General features: G+C 38.4%; 1 protein-coding gene across 5 annotated transcripts in view; it reads left to right on the top strand.

Moving 5' to 3' along the window:
* The window catches only part of PTPRZ1 (protein tyrosine phosphatase receptor type Z1), a 183,089-nt gene that overhangs the window by 78,996 nt on the left and 82,032 nt on the right, over positions 1–22,061 (top strand). For all 5 annotated transcript variants that reach the window (XM_045495438.1, XM_045495439.1, XM_045495440.1 and 2 more), the window contains 4 exons: positions 12,275–12,454; positions 14,702–14,853; positions 17,969–18,064; positions 18,564–18,630. In XM_045495438.1, coding sequence (XP_045351394.1) covers positions 12,275–12,454; positions 14,702–14,853; positions 17,969–18,064; positions 18,564–18,630 — 495 coding nt within the window. The remainder of the gene's footprint in view (positions 1–12,274; positions 12,455–14,701; positions 14,854–17,968; positions 18,065–18,563; positions 18,631–22,061) is intronic.

Raw genomic sequence — 22,061 nt, forward strand, 5'->3', positions numbered from 1 at the left:
TATCTTTATTTTGCATAAGGGATAAAACCTTGAATAATCAATTTATTGAAAATCAAAAATACTTGGCTTGCATAACAATTTTTTCTTTATTTGGGATGGATAGTCCCTTGGCAGTGACTCATACTATCTTAGTTTAAAGCCTTTCTCTTCTAAAGAAGAGCCTTCTAAAAAAGAGCCTTTTTATATATATACATAAGAAGTAGGGGCACTTGCTAGTTGAATGGACTATTGCAATAAATCTGCTCATAATGTAAACTAGTTACCAGCTTTTTTTATCAGATTTTTTTTTTAATATATGAAATTTATTGTCAAATTGGTTTCCATACAACACCCAGTGCTCATCCCAAAAGGTGCCCTCCTCAATACCCACCACCCACCCTCCCCTCCCTCCCACCCCCATCAACCCTCAGTGTTCTCAGTTTTTAACAGTCTCTTATGCTTTGGCTCTCTCCCACTCTAACCTCTTTTTTTTTTTTTTTTTTTTTTTTTTTTTAAAAAAAGAGGTTTTATCAGATTTATAAATTGATTGACTGGAATTTTTTATATTCAAAAACTCTTTTATTTAAACATCATTGCTAAGGGGCACCCAACTGGGTGGCTCAGTCTGTTAAGTGGCTGACGTCAGCTCAGGTCATGATCTCTCACTTTGTGAGTTCAAACCCCATATATAATGTAGCAAGACTGAGAAAAGGGAATTTTTGCAAAAGGCAAACAGACTTTTAATAAAACTTAAGTAACACCATGCCACCTGCAACTTAAATTCCTCCAATAGCCTACCAGATGATGTCCAGCCCCCTTGTCCTGGCATTCAAAGCCTGAACATCTGCTCACTTTTACCCATATCCTCTCTCCTGCCTTGCATTTTATGTGTCAGTAGAACCTCCTACTGTTCTTCCCAAACACCCATTTTTTCTCTTTTCTGTGCTCGTGCTGTTCTCTCTTCCTAACTTCCTTCCCCACCTTTCATTTGAAATACTTGTCCATCGTCCAAGACTTGTCTCAGGCATCTTGTCATTCAGGACTCTTTCTTTGTCTTTTGTCCCATCTATATTCTGTAAAACTCTTTTGTGTCCCTGGAATATTCCATGCTTATTTCTTCTCTTGTACATATTAGATTATATTCGAATTAATAGTTGATATGTCTTGGGTCCTAACTAAAACGTGAGTTCTTGATGATGGATACTGTTTCATTTGTCTGAGTTGTTTTACCACTTAAGTTCTAACATTAAACACTCCATAAGTATTTGATGAATGAGTGAACAAATGAACAAATAAAAGCTGTATTTAATGGAATCAACTTTTGATAGGATCTTGAGATAATATGAAATAAAGAATTCCTGGTGGGAGCAATGGATTTGTGGTATTTACCCGCAGCCTCTTTCTTAGTCCTTGCTCGTGACCAATAGCATACATCTGGGAGATTTGGTTTATGAGAGTATTTTGTGATAAGTGCATACAGAGAGGAGGAGATGATGATTTTATATAGGAAGTAAGCCAGAATCTTTGGTCTTATAGGCAGCATGTTCTCTTACCAAAACAATGAAACCATACTATAGGAAAATTGATCCAAAGCCCTATCACAAATAGAAAAATATCAGGTTATATCTGTGTCTCAGACTTCAACTCTGAATCCTTGGTCCTTTCACCAAAGGTAGGAAAAAGAGCCATGGCCATGCCCCATATCGATAATAAGTATGTGGACAATGAGCACTGGGCACAGTCATGACAGTCGCGTCCCTGCCACCAACGCAGCCACCATTATCTATTGTGCTGCTTTTTCCTTTGCAGAAGAGGAAAAGTTCATGACCACAGGAGAGTTTACAGTGAGGCAAAGGCAACTTTCAGAGCTACTCTACAAAAAGAGTTTTTTATTTTTTATTCCAAATCCAGGAGTAATTTCCAGGGCTCCTTTTTGGGTTCTGTATTTGCAATCTCATCAGTAGTAGCCAGACGGTAGCAACAAAGAAAAGAAATCTTGCTCTGTGTGTGTCTCCTCAATCCATAGATAATTTCTCTGCTTTTCATTGAGGTCAGTCAGTTAACAACAAATGCTACAGACAAGTCCTGCAATTAATCAGCCTGCATTGCCTTCTGTTTCAATCTTGAACATTAAACAGTGGACTCATTTGGAGAGAATCAGGCAAATATAAAGGTCATAACATTAATCACTGAGTTACCTAAAACCCTGAGCCTTTTCTTCCTTTCAGAAGTGGTGGCTTGTCAGGAGAGAAAACAGTAACAAGAACTCTCCATGGTTGCTGGTGATTGTTAAATTCCAATGAGGATTTTTCCACTTTTGATTAGTTAAATATTTGATACTAGTCTATGGCAGTAGAAACACTGCAATATTGGGCTTTGTCACCATCGCTCTTATTTTCTAGCTTAAAGATGACGGAGGATGCTGTGGTAACTGTTTAATAGCTTTTTTAAAAAACTACCTTTATCTCCCCATACCAGATCTGAGATTGGCGGGGTGCAGGGGGGCGGAGCTTCAGCACTTTCTTGCTGAACTTCTGGTTCCCCAACCTTTTAGAATTCCAACCCACTCGTGGTCCTGTCAGCCGCTGTAGGACCGCAGCCTCCTACCCTCTGTGCTTGTCCCATCAGGACCACAGAACTTGCAAAAACAAAAACACACAGAGACAGTGCCTCTGCAGACTCATGGCTCCCACATCAGCAGAGCTCTGGGTGCCTTCTGTCAGTCTTACCTGTCCGCTATTTCAGTCAATTTTCCTGTTTCATACGATTTTCCTCAAGCTCAGTCCCCTCCCTGCCTCACCCCACAGGTGATGGTCCTGTCTCCCTCCAGTTTTCTTAAGAAAACAGGGGTAGGGGATAAGAAGATTCACATATCTGCCCGTGTATGTGTTTTCGCTCCTTGACTTTGCACTGTCTGAGAGTGAAAGATTATTATTCCTATTACAGATAAAGTGGCAGGTGTGGGGTGCCTCTGAATGGTGTGCTCAACTCCCAAGTCTCTTTTCCTTCCACGTTATGTGATCTTGCTTTACAGCTGAGGTTCTGTGGTACGAACCATCAAATTTCTCATTTTCCCGTTTCTAAACACTTAAATACAAATCCACATTTCTACGATTTTTTTATGTTTTTTTTTTCCTCTCATGAGCTAATAATCCTCCATCCGTGGCCTATATCTTCCTCCCTTGGGTGGACCTTGTTCATGAACCTCCCTTAACTTCAAACTCCTTCTTGTGATAATTTTCTCTGCATGCATAAGTCTCTTTCTGTGCCAAAATCCATTTCTCATCCTTGCATCTGCCTCTGGATGCTACCCTATTGCTGTTCTTTCCTTCACAGCAAGTTTTTAAAAAGCATTTTGTTATCTCTCCTTTGTCACCTCCAGTTCACTCTTGTGCCTGCTGTAGTCTGAATTCCAGGGCTGTCATTTCACTGAAGTTGTTTTGTTCTAGGGAGGTGAGATTTGCTGTTAAGAAATAACCAAATCCAGTGGGTACTCTTCAGTCGTGACCTTTGGGCTCTGCTGTGCATGCTTCCTACTTTGGAATAATCTCTCATTGAGAGATTTAGAACTTTCATGACGCCATTTTCTCCTAAATTTGTAATTCAGCCGTTCTTAATTTCTTTTGGCGCTTTCCTCTTCCCTCATGCTCCTTATGTTAATGCTTTCCAGTGTCTTATCATTGACCCTCTTCTTCTCTATCAACTTTAATTGAAATATATCCACATCTATTAAATTACACCTCTTTGATGACGTCCTCTAACCTCTTTCTAGTCCAGACATCTTAATGGCCTGTATTTTTATTGTCTAATGAACTTCCATGGGCATCTCAAAGTCTGTACGTTCAAAATCAGATGCAAAGTCTTTCTTTCCATCCATTCCCACAACCAGTATGACTGGTACCATTATCCACCCAGGCAGGCTCTAGTCAGGATCTTGGAAGTCATCCTTTGCCCTTCTCTTTTGATCACTTCCAGATAAGAATCCTTTAAAACATTCCTAAATTCTCGGAACAACATGCTGCTTTTAGTAGTTTATTGCATCAGTTTGTACCCCCGTAATTTCTTGCCTTAAACTAAATTCTTCTTTACTTCTTTATAGGATTTATTTCATTTTCTGATTAAAGCAGTGGTTAATTGTAGCCTATTAACCTATTATGTATGTAGTCTATTATGTAGAATGAGCATCATTCTCTTGTTTCACTTGATGACTCCATTTATACCCACTACAGATGATCAGGTTTTGATTACTTACATTAAGACCAGTAGTATTTTACTATGTCAGTGTCCTTAGACCTTTTCATTTAATGTTTTTATTTTTTTCCTGTGGTCTACAAAAACCTAAGTTTATTTTTTGTTGCATTATAGAGCAGTAGTTTTTACTGTTGTTGTTTTCTGTGGTTTTTTGTTTGTGTACTTTAGATTTTTCTAACTTGAAAAAGTCCTAAAATTTTAAACAGGAACTTTGAAGTCAGTTTCTGATCTCTTTCTCTATTTGTGTTGAACTTCGGTTAATTTTTTTCCAAGTATATATGTTACGCTATGCTTACACAAGCTACCATCTGTCACCATACAACACTATTATAATACCATTGACTATATTCCCTATGCCTTTCATCCCTGTGACTTATTCATCCATAACTGGAAGCCTGCTTTTCCACTCCCTTTAACTCCTTTGTGTCCATCCACCACCCCCCACCCCCTTCTAGCAACTACTAGTTTCTTCTCTATATTTATGGGACTTTTTCTTTCTTTCTTTCTTTTTTTTTTTTCTTTTTGAAAGAGAGAGAGAGCAAGGGGCGGGGGGAGGGAGAGAATCTTAAGCAGGCTCTGCACTGTCAGCTTAACCAACTGAGCCAGCCAGGTGCCCCTGGGTCTCTTTTCTTAAATATCATAATGCTTACGGAACATATGTGCTAGCATTTTTCTACATAAATTGGTAACTACCTTCCCTTGACATGTCTCAATGGGATATATCGGCCAGGCTTGTCAAGACTTTCTGCTGTCCTGATGTGAGGGTCCCATTAGAACAGATTGACTAAACAGCTTCTCATTCTGGAACTGCCTGCATTTGATCGGCTTTCAGTCCAGTTATAATAGTACCCATTATCTATATTCGACAACTGCTTTGCTCCTACTAACTCCAAAAAACCTGTTTGGCCAGAAACAGAAACAGGCATGCTGATTTGTGCATATAAATTCATCCTCATTCTTGTTTCTTCCATGGGAAGTTAGTCAGACATCCTTCTTCCTTTGCTTTCGGTCAGTTTACGTGATGACTTTTACTGATGTGACATAAAATCACTTAATGATTGTTATTCAGCACTTTTAGGTTTTAGTTTCTTGTCTTTGAGAAGGCCCCCTTTCTCAAGCAGATGACTTGAGCATCTGAAAAGTGTCTACTTAAACATACCATCTTTCCATTTTGCTGGAGTTCTAAATTCTAATGCTAAATTTTCATTGAAAATAACACTGAATGGGGCACCTGGGTGGCTGAGTCGGTTAAGCATCTGACTTCAGCTCAGGTCATGATCTCGCAGTTCGTGGGTTAGAGCCCTGAGTTGGGCTCTGCACTGACAGCTCAGAGCCTGGAGCCTGCTTCAGATTCTGTGTCTTCCTCTCTCTCTGCCCCTCCCCTGCCTGCACTCTCCGTCTGTCTCTTGGTCTCTCTCTGTCTCTCTCAAAAATCATCTTAAAATTAAAAATTAAAAAAAAATAAAGCTCTGACTTACAGGGTGTAGAATTTTGAATGGAGTTAATTCGAGGCAATTAGCAATAGACACTACAATCATCACTGCAGTCCACACTTCAATATTACCTTTATATTTGCTCTTATTAATGTTTTTTTAAAGTTTACTTATTTTGAAAGAGAGAAGAGAGCAGAGGAGGGGCAGAGAGAGAGAAAGAGAGAATCCTAAGTTAGATACTGGTGAAATATTTCCCTACACAGAATCTATTTAAAAATGTGTTTCTATTTAGAATTCTATTTCTATTGGTCAAGATGTACAGTACAAGGACATTGAAGGGTGAGTAGCTATACATCTTATTGAGGTACATATTCATTCAGGAAAATTTTATGTAATTCTTAAGTGCCAAGTTTTCAGAAAGATACTGAAATTACAGTATGAGTAAGAGGCAGACTTATCGTAGTTCAGATAAGTACAAGGTGTTTTAGAGCTCAGGCGGCTATAACAAAATACCCTAGACTGGTAGCCTACAAACAAAGGAAATTTAATTTGCACAATTCTGGAGGCTAGAAGTCCAAGATCAAGGCAATACTGAGGGCTGCTTCCTTAGATCACTATCTTTCTACTATAACCTCACAGGGCAGAAAAGTCGAGAGATCTCTCTGGGATCTCTTTCCTAAAAGCACTAACCCCATTCACAAGGGCTCTGTCTTTATGATCTGATCACCTTCCAAAGACTCCGCCTCTGAATACCATCACACTAGGGATTATAATTTTTAACATGAATTTTGGGGCATTCAGTCCGTTGCACAGGGATCCTATAAAAATCAAATGAAGACAAAAAGAAGATGCCTTTGAAACGGCCCCAAATTAAGTAGCTGGTTCCTTCTTATCCTGCATACCTGCCAGTTTAATCTCTCTGATAAGGCAGCTGTGAGTTTCTTACTCTTCCAAAGCCTCCTGCCTCCCATTGGCCTAACCAGCGACATTTGATCGGTCTGTCTTTTCATTTCCTTCTAGAATTGCTTGATATCCACTCTTGCTTATTGGACCAAGCTAGATTGCTCACTTCTCTCTGAGCCCTGCCTAAACTGTTCTGCCACCATGGTTTGCTCTTGGTTCCCTCTGCCTGTCAAGATCCTCCCCTTCCCTCAAGACCTCCATTGTGTGCTTTTGACCTCATATTTATTTCTACCCCATCTACTCCTTTAGACATTTGTCTACTTTGTAGTTAACACACGCCCCAACCTTCTGGAATGCAAGAATAAATAGACAAGCAAACAAACTTGAACTCACACATATCTCCCCACAGAGGCTAGAATTGCTTTTCATTCTGTTTAGAATAGAGAGTGCACAGAATGTAAGTATTGAATACATTTATTTGGTGCCCAAAGACTGTATCACAAGCATTTAATTTGTTTCCACTATGTGCCAGACTCAAAGTTTGGCAATAAGATATAGATGAAATAGATAAATTAACGAACAAAATACAGTCTGGTAAGTGCTCCCATAGAGGAAAGCACAGGAAATTTATAGGAATGATGCTAATTCAGATGAATCAATATGTGCATGAAAGAATGGATGACTACGTGAATGAATAATTTATTTTAATTTTCTAAAGTTGACATTTAGTACTCTGCCGTCCTCCTTATGGGTGAATCACCCTGATAATCTTCTGTTGCAACCACAGTGAGTCCTAATTTCTTCCTTCACGACAGTCTCTAATCACACTCAGGTGGATACAATATAGTTCTAATGAATTCTTTACACCTGCTTTCTCAGGCACATCATCCTGGCTTTAACCACTGAGGTTTCCAATTGCAACATTAAAAATATTAATTTGGGAATTTAAAAAATAGTAGTTAAGCATAAGATTAATATTTCATTAGTAAAGACAAGTAAAATCTATTTAATGCTTCTTGATCTATGTTTCATTCTTGTGCACAATTTCAACACTTTATTAGTTTACTTCCTTTGGCTTTCTACTTATGATGATTTGAAACAACCTTGTTTCCAGAGTCCTTTTCAAGAAGAACCTCAAGTTCTTTTTATGGGCTTTTCTTTTTTGGTCTTTAAAAATATATATATTTTTTAATGTTTATTTTTTGGAGACAGAGAGACAGAGTGCAAGCAGGGGAGGGGCAGAGGGAGAGGGAGACACAGAATCCGAAGCAGGCACCAGGTTCTGAGCTGTCAGCACAGAGCCCGACACAGGGCTCGAACCCACAAAGCGTGGGATCATGACCTGGGCCGAAGTCAGATGCTTAACCGACAGCCATCCTAGTGCCCCTTTTTTGGTCTTTTAATTACAAAAATTCGGGAGGCTTCTTGGACATATGCTCTTCTTGGCACCATGATCTAGTTGGTGTTTAAAACTGGATCCACACTCAGTATAATCATTTGATACACTTCAAACGTAATCCAGTCACTTAGGATCATTGTGCTACAAAGTGTCCAAATCTACAAGTTGGACATCAGGTCTTCCTGATATCTGTCAGCAGAAGTTTGGTAGGGACTACTCAACAAAATTGTCATATAACAAACAGTCAAATATGACCTATGGCTCATTTTAGAAATGTTTCCTTTTTTCTGTTGCCATTTTATGTTAGATCTCTTTGAGATTTTAAACTCATAAAACAAACAAAAAAAGAATGATTTTTTTATTTGTCTGATTTAGTCATTAAGCCAGTGTTTATTGAACACATACTATGTGCCAGGTTTTTCTCTAGCTTCTGGGGTGTGGAAACAAATAAATAAACTTAATATCTTAGGAGAACAAAAATGACATTAGGAGAGGGGATTGAGAATGACCAAGGGAGGGATATGTTTTTCATGCAGGAGGTTCACTGAAAGCCTCTCCAAGGAGATGCATTTGAGCAGAGACCCGATAGAAGCAGGAGAGTGAGAGAGTGAGCCATGCAGACTTCGGGGGCGGAGCAGTCCAGGAAGGGTGGCAGCAAGGGTCGAGCCCTGAGGCTTCCCTCGCTCCAGGGAACCTGTGTGACTGGAGTAGAGAGATTAATGCGGAGGGGTAGGAAACGAGATCAGAGAGGATGGGAGTGATGGTATTATATGGGATTTCTATGCCATGGTAAAGAGCTTATATTTTCTTCTGAGTGGGATGAAAAGGGATTGGGGAGACCCAAATCAGGAAGTGACACACAATTTGATACGTATGTGCATATATTTTTTTAATGCTTATTTATTTATTTTTGAGAGAAAAATAGAGAGAGTGAGGGAGGGGCAAAGAGCGAGGAAGAGAAAATCCTAACCAGGCTCTACGCTATCAGCACAGAACCCAAGGGGACACTAACTCACAAGCCGTGAGATCACGATCTGAGCCAAAATCAAGAGTCGGAGACAGTTGACTGTCCCACCCAGGGGCCCCTTGATATATATTTTAAAGGATTGCTTTAGTTACTGATTGTATTCGTTTTCTTACGCTGTGTAACAAATTACTGCAGATTGAGTGGCCTTTAAACACATATTTGTTATCTCGCAGCTTCCGTGGGTCAGGATCAGAGAGGGACTACTTAACTGAGTTCTCTGCCCGGGGTCTCATAAGTGCAAAACCAAGATGCTGGAGTATGTTCTCATCTGAAGCCGTATGCAGGCTATTGGCAGAATTCACTTCCTTGTTGTGAGATTGAGTTCCAGGTCCCCGTTTTCGTTTGTTTATTTGTTTTTGCCATCTTAACCACTTGTTCTGCTGTGGTAAAACAAACAAACAAACAAAAACAAAACTCATAACACAAAATTTTCCATCCTAACATTTTTAAGTGTGCAGTTCAGTAGTGTTAAGTATACTCACACTGTTGTAAAATGGCTCCCCAGAACTTTTTCATCTTGCAAATATGAAATTCTGTACCCAGTAAATAGCTTCCCCTTTCCCCTCTCCCCATCTCCTGGTAACCAGCGTTCTACTTTCTCTCTCCATGAATTTGGTTATTTTAGCTACCTCACGTCAATGGAATCGCACAGTATTTGTCTTTTCGTGACTAGCATATTGTGTCTGTTTTTGCTGGCTGTCAGCCTGGGGGCGCTGTCGGGTCCTAGTTATTTGTACCCCTCTTCCAACCTTTGGAGAAGCGTACTTCTTCAAAGCCAGGAGAATCTCTCACACTCTGAATCTTTCTCTTGGTCTCCAATTTGCTAGGACAGGACCTTCTATCAAGCAGGGACTCCCCGTCACCTTCATCATATAATGTAACCTAATCAAGGGAATGGCTATTCCATTGTATTCACAGCCTGCCCACCTTTGAGTGGAAGGGATTATGCGGGGCATGTAGAGCAGCGTGTGGGAATATGGGGGGACATCTCAGAATTCTGCCTCCAACGAAAGTGGAGAATGGCATTGTGGATGGGGGGCAAAAGAAGAAGCTGGAGACTGGTGAGAAGGCACTAGAGATATATCTAAGCCATTGCCTCACAAAATTTAATGTGTATATGAAACTCCTGGGGATCCCGTTAAAATTAGAGTCTGACTTAGCAACGTTATGGGGGAGGCCTGAGTCTCCCTAACAATCTCCTAGGTGATGGCAATGCTGCTTGTGAAATAGCAAGACACAGACAGGCTCACGGGGACCGTGGCTCAGGCTAGGGTGGTAACAGTGGAGAAGAGAAACCGTCTGATAGAGGATATAATTTGAAGGTCGACCCGAAAGGGCTTGGTGAGGAGGAAACGGAGCCATGAGGACGACTTTTATGTTCAGGGGATGGCAGAGGTCGCAGGAAGAGTTTGTTTCTGGGCAGAAATCAAGTGTTTAGTGGTGGATATGCCAAATTAGAGTCCACATAGAGATGATCACTATATGATGTGGGAAATAGCAGGTTTATTAATCAAATGCAGTGTTACTAGCCACTTAAAATTTTATGTTCGCTGCACCACAATCATGAGACTCTTCCTAAGGGTGCTTGAAATTTATTGGAGTGCATTAAAAAATTTAAGCAGTACAGAGGGTCTTACTGATTCATGTGGCAGTTTCTCTGCTTCTCTTATGGTGACGTTAGTGAAACAGGCAGTTTCTTTTCCCCATGTCCCTGTTCTTTACAGTGAAATTAACATATCATTACTCAAATCATTAAAGCTGTTCCTAGAAGCCAAAATATGCATCACTGTGCATGTTTAAAGCATATTGTATTCCAGCACTCTCTAGGAATAGAGCTAGATTTTAAAATAAAGTTAAGTTCTCAGCACCTATTGATTTTGGTAGATGCCTCACCAGGAGATGAATCACCTCATTTTTCTTGGCTATATAGGCCATTTCACGGTACGACTAATGATTATTTCTTTCTGGGGCTAAATTATGTAAAGTTCATTTTGTTACATTATGAGAGCTTTGCATGGAAGTCAAAATCTTCTCTGATGCCTTTATCAAAAAAACAAGATGGCATAGACGAGGGCATACGGAGGGTATGTTTATGTATAGTTGCCCTAAACATTAACCACGGAAAATCTTGACTTTACCCATACTTATTTTCTTTTTTCTTTTTTAAAATTTATTTTTTTATTTATTTTGAGAGAGAGAGTGTGTGAGCAGGGTATGACAGGCAGAGAGAGAGAGAGAGAGAGAGAGAGAGTTCCAAGCAGGCTCCGCACTGTCAGCACAGAGCCCAATGTGGGGCTCAATCTCAGGAACCTAGCAGCTAGCTAGATCGTGACCCATGACCAGAGCCAAAATCCAAAGCCGGATGCTCAACCTGCTGAGTCACCCAGGTGCCCCCTCCCCCATACTCATTTTCTGAAAGTGATGCATTTGAAAGGAGAGAAGCTGAAAATGGTGCTCCACCCTGCTCTTGGGCTAGCTGCAGAAATGTAGAGAGAAAAGTTGATGATTTTAAAATAAAACATACCTGTTCTTGGTGCTGCTTGGGCTGTAGCTAAGGTAATGTCCAGCGGAATAAGGTTACAAGAGATGGTTCATGGTTTCAGGTAGGGGTGAAATAAAGGCAGCCCAGGGCAGTTTTGCTTTAGAGGACTGTTCACTCTGTGGAACAGCTGGAAATTCACTTCAGGGTAGGCGAAATCTTTATAGAAAGCCTGTTTTCTGTTTCTCGTTGTTAAGCAATAAAACTTACTAAGCTTTATGACCCCCCCCAAAAAAGTGACAAGAGATATTTCAAGGAAAGCATGTGATTATGTTTTTATACATCAGACCTTGAGCAGATGAAAATTAAAGGAGATCATTCAGTGGCAGGAGTGACAGACAGTAGGTCTAAAGAGAACTATCCCCATGGAGAGTGCTGAGGAAGTCAAAAATTTAGCACCTGTCATCTGGACACCTTTCAACCTGGAACCTGGGCTCAGATTGACTACCTGACATGGCAGTTAGGCTTTCTGTTGATATGGACGAGTATGATGGCTAAGCAAAGCCATTGTTGAACACTGAACTTGATGTGGCTATTGTATAGGTCTCTTTTCATAGTGTGTTATAGGAAAGCCCAGAATCCACACCTGGGCATAATTGTTGTATGCAGTGACTCAAAGATATTCCAGTTTTTTTCTACTATTGTTTCTATTTTTATGTAATGTATTAAACACTTTATAATATAAAATTTAAACTTTGCATAGTAATTTAAGAAACTAATTTCTTACCCTTTCACTTCCCTAGGAGCCCTGAATCAAAAAAACTGGGGAAAGAAATATCCAACATGTAGTAGCCCCAAACAGTCTCCTATCAATATTGATGAAGATCTTACCCAAGTCAATGTGAACCTTAAAAAACTTAAATTCCAGGGTTGGGATAAAACATCCTTGGAAAACACATTCATTCATAACACTGGGAAAACAGGTAAAATTGTTTGCATTTTGTTTGTGACTTTAATATGTTTATTGGGCTTAGATCAGTTTCATTTCATTTTCATTTTATTTCATTTCATCTTCTTTGTATAAAGTATAATGTACTGTAAATGCACAGAAACTATAGGCAGAAGAAACCAAGTAGAACACAGTAAATTGGAAGTTTAGATAACATTTTGAAAATGTGTACAAAAAATAAAATGACCAAAGTCATCACATCATGTTCTCCAATAATAGAAAGAGAATTGATGCCTCCACCAGAAGAAATGATAAAGATAATGCAATATATAACTTATGTAAGTTAATTACTTAGTTAATCAGAATTTCCTTTTCTTGGACACTCTATTTGCTCTTGTCTGCTTAGCTTCATGCTACATTGAGTATTGGGATACAAAAAAGCAATCAACTATAATTGAATTTTAAGAAAAGAAATTAGTAGTGCTTCTAGATAGGAAGTTTAAAGTTATATACTATCTTTAGGAAGCACTCTCTAAATGCTTTTTTTTAAAGACTGTCCTTTTTTCTAAACATGCAAAATATAATACCATGAAAAATTCCAGTAAACAATAGAGAGACAAACTAATAGTTTTCAAAGTAAATAGCCTTCCTTTTCTGATATTATATTTTAAACAAAATTGTATGTATATCAGGAAGTTATATAAAAACAAACATAGTCATAAGAAAAAAATATTGTAAATTATAATAGTAGCTATGTTGGGATGGTTTTATCATTAGTGAATTTTTTTCTCTATTCTTGATATTTTGGTAATTTGAATGTAGTAATTTAATTTTAAGTCCCATGAGGGTAAGAATTTTGCTGTATCGGTTCCTGATATATAATAAGCATTCAGTAGGTATATCTTAATTAATAAGTATTTAATAAAATTATTATATAAGATATTAATTAAATACACAAAAGCATATTATCCCAAATCTTAACATTTTCATTACTAGGTTTGAAGAATGTTACAAAGAAATAAAGCACGTAGCCTCTGCTTTCTTTCTTTTTTTTAAGACTTTATTTTTAAGTTCTCTCTACACCCCATGTAGGGCTCAAATTCACATCCCTGAAGCCAAGAGTTACAATGTTCTACTGACTGAGCCAGCCAGGCACCCCTGCTTTATTTTTCTTAGTGAAGTGTGGTCAAGCACTTGATCTTTAGAGCCACGCTTTTTAGGTTCACTACTGGCTCTTTAAAGTGGAACCTTTAAGTGTGGAACCTTTAGCAAGTTATTTGAACTGTCTGTGATTCAAATTCCTTATAATGATATTTCCTTCCTTCATTGTGTGAAGTTGTATAAAAATCAAATGTTTAACACACGTAAAGTACTCAGTGTAATGCATAGCACATTGTAAGTGATACATAAATGTTGAGCATTATTGATACTATTCTTGTTGTTGTTACTATTATTAACGGAAGTTTGTATCTCTAGCTCGCTGGCCAAGATGTTGGATTGCGTCCCTAATGCAAACATTGGTTTCTGCCTCATGGAACAAAGACTATTTAAATCTGATTGAGAGACATTAAAATCTTACATAAAGCTCTCAAAAGAATCATTAATCTTCAGACCATTTGTAAAATAGAGTTCCAATAATCTGCTGTGGAACTCAAATAGAGTTTAGGATTCTGAGTTGCTACTCGGGGTTCCAACATCAGATGGCTAAAACCCCTTCAGTGGGAATGGATTTCCCACCATCCTTGCCACAGTAGAGGACAGGAATTCTGAAGCCTGATGAAACCTGGTATGATGCTTGCTTGCAGGGATAAGGAGATGGGACAAAAACACCTGCCTTATAAGGAGTAGAAAGAGCTAAAAGTGAGAAGGTGGGGGGCACTCCCAAGAGAAGACTTTTCTTGTCCACTCCTCTGTTCCTTCTCCCTTTGCTCTGTCCCCTCACTACCCTAAAATGCCTTAGGAAAGCAGACCCCTGGGGAAATGGCAAGCTCAGGACACCAAATGAACAGGGCAGAGGGACTGGCTGTCTTCTGCTGTAAGAGCCATACAGTAGTTAAGGTCTTTGCTTTAGTTTGTATTTATGGCAATAAGATACATTAAGTGTATTTTGCAGAGTAACAAGTTCAGCTTCAAATGGTGACTGAATTGTTTTTAATTTATCAAATAAATGATTCTCTTAATGTAAATTTGATAGAAAAAATTTAAAGTTTGTAATTTTGATTTGCAGAAACATAGGTGCAATTTTGTGCATATGTGTGCTTTTTTTTTTTTTTTTTTTAAGTGGAAATTAATCTCACTAATGACTACTGGCTCAGTGGAGGAGTTTCCGAAATGGTGTTCAAAGCAAGCAAGATAACTTTTCACTGGGGAAAATGCAATATGTCTTCTGATGGATCGGAACATAGTTTAGAAGGACAAAAATTTCCACTTGAGGTAAGTCACTGGTTCCACTGGTTCCTAGTTCGTTTTCCGAAATCATTGAGATTTTAGTTAGCATATAATTTGATTAACTTACAGTAAGATTTTATAATTTATACAGTTATATTTTACTTGGTTAATATCTGCCTTCCTCACTGGACTAAGCTCTGTCCCACTCACATTTGATTTTCCACTTTCTGGCAACCCAGAGTGCCACACTAGGACGACCAACAAATGTTGATGTGTAAACAAATAAACAAATTTGCTTCCACAACTCAGGAGGAAAAAAGGGGCAAATTTTGTCAGTTTACTGGAGAAGCAAAGAAATGTAAAATAAAGTGAGAACATTTTCAGTTTTAAAATTGGAAACATAAATATAATAAATAATGCGTATGCAGTAAAATAAACACTTTCATACATGTCTGGAGAGAGTATAAATTGGTAGACTGGGAAGCAGTTTGCTTCTTTTTATCCAGAACTTTGAAAGGTTTTACTTTTAAGTTTATTTATTTAAGCAATCTCTACACCCAGTGTGGGGCTTGAACTCACAACCCCAAGGTCAAGAGCTGCACAGTCTACTGACTGAGCCAGCCAGGCGCCCCTGTATCTGGAACTTTAAATGTTTCAATCCCAATACCTACCATTTCCCCTTTAACAGTTTAGTCTAAAAAATAAAGACATGCTCAAAAATGTATGTGCAAAGGTTTATTTACAATAATAAAAAGTTGAAAGGAAATGATTAAATACATTATGATGGAGTATTACAGATCTTATAAAACCATGTGTTTGAATGATTTATTTACACACAAAAAAGGTTCATCATAAGATATTAATGGGTTTTCCTTTTTTAATGCTTTTTAAAAGCAAAATATAAAATAGTATATGCAGTATTATTACTCGATTTTGTAAAACATGAAAACTAACTTAATAGTGACTGAGGGCCCAGAGTCTGAATCAGATGGACTAGGTTTGAATACTGACTTCACCATTTAGATATGAGTTATAGACACGACGTTATACAAATATTTAATTTACCTAAGCTTCCATGTCTCCCCTCCAAAACTGATCTAAGAGTAGTAACACCTGCCTTATGAAGTTATTATGAAGATTAAATAAGAGAAGGAATTATTACTGTTATAAAAATAACTGAGGGAAACCAAGGAGACACGAGCAGGGATTTTCCATGGGTGATGGCATAATAAGTACCTTGCTTTTCTCCTTTAAAATTCCCATATTTTTAAAATTACTTATAACAGAACTATATTACTTTTATAGTCAAAATAGTTATTGATAATAAAAATAAGATGAGTTATCTTTTAAAGGACTAAAAATATTTTGCTATAGATAATCATATTCTAATTCATAGCTTATAAATTTGTGTTTTTCAAAGTATATTAAATATCCTTAAGGAAGAGCACATTTATCAAATTTGGTTTGTCAAAGAAATGAAAGTCAATTTATTAAACACATAACATTCTCACTTTGGAGAGTTTAGCCCTGTCACAACACTATTTAGAGCAAAGTGGAAAAATCAAGAAAGACCCTAACAGCAACAAAAGCCCTGAAATAGCAAAATAAATGATATAGAGTCTGTGCACTAAGCTTCAAGTATTTTCCTTATTTAGAAAGCCCTTGAGTTCCCTCTCCGATGGCTTGTTTGTTTGTTGCTTGCCTTTTTAAAACTCTCTCCATGTAATTGTGCAAGCAGGGAAACCCAGGAGCATCCTTGACTTGGTCTTTTTTTCCTGGTCTCCTGCATCCAACCATGAAGTCTTCTTGATCCTGCCCCTGTGTGATGTGGGAGGGCAGAAAAGAGCTCAACCACCTTTGTCTATTAGTTGGATTATTAAATGTTCCCGAACTGGTCTCCCTCTCTCGTCTTTTTTTTAATTTATTTTTATTTTTTTTTAATGTTTACTTGTCTTGAGAGAGAGACAGAGGAGAGAGAGAGCATGCACAGGAGCAGGGGAGGGGCAGAGAGAGAGGGAGAGAGAGAATCCCAAGCAGGCTCCACAATGACCTGGAGCCCCGACTCACGGCTGCATCTCAGTAACTCTGAGATCACGACCTGAGCCGAAGTCAAGAGTTGGCCGTTTAAATGCTTAACGAACTGAGCCACCTAGGTGCCCCTCCCTCTCTCTAGTCTTAATCTTTTCCACTCTTCACCCTCTTCCCCCCAGCCCTGCTGCCCCCCAATCCCTGTTAGGTGAAGTACACCAAGGATTCTCTATTGCTCTCTGGAGCAAAGGGCTGGGACTGCTTCACAGACCTTCCTGGTGTGGCCGCTGCCTGCCCCTCCTTTTCACCCACCAGTTTTTAAGCTGTTGATCCTACAGGAGTCAGTTTAGCAATCCTCAAAGGCTTTGTGGTCATAACCTGAGGCAGGAGCCACTGCCATCCTCCACCCACACCTGCTGTTTCTCCAGTCGTAGCCCTAACCAAGCATTAGTCTTCACAGAGGCTTTCTGCTCTTCCCAGAATTATTTGTCTAAACTAGCTAAGTTACCTGATTTCTAAGATGGTGACATGGGGAGCACCAAATTGTAAGTGAGAGTAGAAGCCGTTGTCAACAAATGCAGAGGCTGAAGTCAAAATTAACAAGGAATATTGCCCGGCAGCAGAAGAGGACCCTTAAAACAGGGAACTTAAAATTCTTTTTGGTAGTTTGTATGGAGAAGCAGAAAGTCCTTGAGAGTTCACTATTATTAGAGCATAGTATGATAATGTCCAAAAAAGGTAACAAGAAAGGCATGTCCAGTCAAGAATGAAACGATATTTGAAAGGATTCCAGAAAACAGCTAAAATAATACTTGATAATTTATTCCATTTGATAATTATTCTAGTATATTATTACCTCAGTATTATCTAGTAATCTCAAGGTGGTCATTTCCATCCTAGATGTATCTAACTTTGTGCTTCTTTCCTTACTGAAGGATGATAATCGTGAGAGTAAATGCAGTTGTATATACACGTAATTGATAAAATATCTTGAAACTGTACAGAGTATTGAATTATACAGTTTACAGAATTTTTCAAATAGTATACTGAATCGGTAAATTATTTTATTGTCTCTCTGGTGACTTTTGTGATGTCTTTGTATATAATAAAGCTGTCATTGTTACCTTTATAGATGCAAATCTATGGCTTTGATGCAGACCGATTTTCAAGTTTTGAGGAAGCAGTAAAAGGAAAAGGGAAGTTAAGAGCTTTATCCATTTTATTTGAGGTAATCATTACACATAGATTTAACACTACCTTAATTCTTTAATCCCCTGAAGTAATTGATGTGACATATCAAAGCATGCTTTTTAACAAATTGAAGAGCTTGCAAGTGGGATGCTAACTGGTGATCATTTGCAAATAGAACAACCCCTTGGCTGGGGTGTTTAAAAGGGAACTCTTGCGTTCATTAATGGGGTGCATCACTTCCAGCTAGAGTAGCCTGTTCTGTGAGCAGATTTGTGTGCATGCAAAGCATCATAATAATACAGCAATGACTGGGAATCAACATTTTAAAGCGTACTTTTCTCAGTGGAAAATTTAAAAGGTAGCTGGTTTTTTGTCTGTTTTATTTGTTTTTGTCTTGCTGTGAAAAAAAAAGGAAGTATGCATTTGGAGAACATTGCATTTGGATACTTAAAATGGATTTCACTTATCTTTTCATTTTATTGAAGAGTTAATCAAATATTTTATCCCATTCTTAGAATGTCATTCTTCTTTAATAGATTGGAACAGAAGAAAACTTGGATTACAAAGCAATTATTGATGGAGTGGAGAGAGTTAGTCGTTTTGGTAAGCTATTTGGAGAAATCCTTTTCTTCTAGATCGTACTTTGGATGCATATGAATTTTTATAATATTACAAAAGTCACTTGCTCCAAAGAAGAAGGAAAGACCTTTTCAAAAAGGAGCAATCTTCCAATTCTTACACTTGATGATTTATACATGTCTCACTAAAGAACATTTTATCTGAAATTTTTGTCACATAAAAAATCACAAATGGTTAATATAAGTAGGAAGGTAAAGTTTTCTAATTTTATTCTTGAAAATAATCTAATTATGTCATGCATTTAAAATGTATATCTCTATTCTGTCTGCCTTGTACATTTGTTAAAGACCTGATTTATAATCTGAAACCAGCTAGTGTTATAAAAGTCATGTTTTTAAGTGAAAAGACAGTTGTTACTCAACTTAAAATTTATTCCCTGGTGGTTTCCTTGATAGGTCCTTTACCAGTATGACAAGGTTTTTGGAAGAAGGCAAACACTTAACATAGAAAAAGATGCCGTATGTTTCACTGTTCTGCCTGCTAGCTCATGGATCTTGTCATTTGTCACAGCAAATGCTTGTAACAACATCTGCAAGAGACAGCAAACCTGTTATTATTGTATTTTTAGTAAGCATCCACACGCAGGAGATTAATGTTGCCCTATCAACAAAATAAGGATTATTTCTCTCTGGGAAGCCGCAAAATCTTGAAATCAGGAACAAAATTCATATAGATCCTTTTTGAAAGCAAAAGCTGGGCCTTGGATTGATTCATCTTTGTCAATCACATGTGAGGGCCTTAAGTGACAGAACTTTTCAGAAGTCAGGAATATGTGAACTCATGCAGTGCAGCTTTCTTTGTTTTTTTTTTTTTGTTTTTTGTTTTTTGTTTTTTTTTGTTTTCGTGTTTTTTCCAAAAGGTGCAATCAAACACAAGATGAAGTTACCTCCCTCCATCCACCTAGATCGCAAAATTCAACATTGAATGCCATAAGCCACACTTCATTTTTCCCTCATTTAGTCAGAAAGTGGATTTTATTCAGACTGAAAGAAAGCAGCTAGTTTGAATTCCTACACTGAAACTTGTATAAAACATGAACTCCAAATGTTCCCAGGCCTTATGTCAGCCTGTGGGGCCAACAAGAGTGGTGTTAACACTGGGTTGTTAGTCCTGACTTGTGTCGCTGTGGTATTCTGGCCTCTTTTTCTGGATGCTTCTTCAGTTATTTCTGGGGCTCTCTAGGAGGGTCATACGAGGATCCTATGAGTGTAAGAACCAATTTGCTCATGTTCTTTGGCTAAAGTTTACTTTTCAGTATAGCTATTGTCCATAAGCCGTTGAGGGAGGTGCTTCCTCACAGCTGCTGCTGCCACATAATAGCCTCCTCGAGAACATGGATTCCCAGCAGCACTATTCTGGCCGTATCCTGGCTCTTAATTTGGAAGCAGAACCGATAGTCTCCCTGGCTGCCTGGAAACACATCCCGATCTGCCCTCCATTACTCTGTTTTCTTTCTCCCTACCCTGCTACTTGTGCACTGACTTCTTCCCTCCTCTTTTACTGAAAAATAAAATCCTCCCTGCGCATCAACTCACCCACTAGATTCGTAATTATTTCCTTATATTCAGCAGCGACACCTAAGCTGATTCAGTTGGTAAGTGGTAGGGCCAGAATCTCGATCCAGGTCTGTCCACAAAGTTTGTGCCACTACACTATGACGATATGTATGAGTTATGTTTCAGGACAGATATGAAACAGGTCAATTTGATTTGAATGGTTGTTAGATATGATCTGTACAAACTAAAGAAGTTAAGTCCTCCTAAAGGTAAATGTTTCTATTTTGAGAATTCTGAGATTAAATCTATTTCAGAGTCTAGAAAACCCCCTAGTACCCAATACACGAGAGGCTCCCCAATACTGGCTCTTAGCCATTGCTGCTGAGAACCTAGAGGACTGAAGGCAGCGCTTGTCTGTGGACAGAGACTCTGCAACTGAAGCTCAGCTCCCAAATCCTGCTCCATATTCTTTATATGATGTTAGTTATTCAAGAAACAACACTTTCAACCATCATCAAGATTATAAAATCTATCTTAGTCCAATGTGGGCTGATGACTCATTTCCTGTATTCCTCTCGAAAAGATGAAAGAACCCATTTCCCTTTCCTTCCCTCATTCCTGCCTTTCTTTTGACCCTATTGTGGTCTTTGTCTATCTCCTTATCTCTCTCCCTACTTATCCTCCCCCTCTTGCTGTCACCCTCCGACAGAAGGGGAGCATCTGATTGGTTGCTCACCAATATGTGCCTAAATGAATAATGACCGAATGAATGATCACAACTACAGCAGCATTGACTCAGGTGTGATTCTTGCTTGTGTTAACAATAATGAGGTGATTCAGATGAAGCAAATGCTTTTGCTAGACACATACTCAAAAAGCCGCCTTATTCCAATTTTCTCAAAAGATGGTTGTCTAATTGAAGAGCTCTGGGGTGCCTGGATGCCTCAGTGGGTTGAGCATCTGACTTTGGCTTGGGTCATGAACTCTCGGTTCGTGAGTTTGAACCCCACATCAGGCTCTGTGCTGACAGCTCAGAGCCTGGAGCTTGCTTCAGATTCTGTGTCTCCCTTTCTCTCTGCCCCTCCACCATTCATGTTCTGTCTCTCTCTCTGTCTCTAAAATAAATAAACATTAAAGAAAAGGAAAAAAAAAAAAAGAAAGAAGAGTGCTACTGTAGTTGAAAAGTCCTGTGATATCCAAGACAGAAATTTAGGACATGTATATAAATAACATTTTTATTTTTTTAAGTTTGAGAGAGAGAGAGGACAGGGGAAGGGCAGAGAGACAGGGAGAGAGAAAGTCCCAAGCTGACTCCGTGCTGTCAGCACACAGCCCAACTTGGAGTTCAAACCCTCAAACCGTGAGATCATGACCTCAGCCCAAACCAAGAGTGAGATGTTTAACCAACTGAGCCGCCCAGGCACCCCTCTAAATGTTTTTAAAATAAAGTACAAAACAGCATTTCAAGAAAATTCTCTATTTCACCATCGCTATTCAGATCTCACTTCTTTTCTTCCTTTTCTGGCCTGTAGCTCTCCTGGTGTCATTTCATTTCCCACCTAATTTAGCAGTGAGTCAGTGTTTGCCTCCTTACTTAATTAGTATTCTGCACATCCACATTTCCAGAGAACATTTGTAAGATAAATTTTGTCTTCAGCAGAAAAAAAGAAACAATTGTAGCCCATTGATGATTAAGAAGGAAGTTATGGACTCAAAAATTTTTCAGTTAATAAAAGCATAAACCTGAAAATGGGAAACACTCACATATAAAAAGATTTTCCCCAGTTTCAGAGGACTTGAATCCAAGTCTAAATTCTAATCATTTCATCTTGATATTAGAGAAGAAGACATACTTTTAGAAATTACTAATTAATACATTAAACCAAGCATAACTTGCAT

This window comes from Leopardus geoffroyi, chromosome A2, assembly GCF_018350155.1.
Source record: "Leopardus geoffroyi isolate Oge1 chromosome A2, O.geoffroyi_Oge1_pat1.0, whole genome shotgun sequence".
NCBI classification, from domain to species: domain Eukaryota; kingdom Metazoa; phylum Chordata; class Mammalia; order Carnivora; family Felidae; genus Leopardus; species Leopardus geoffroyi.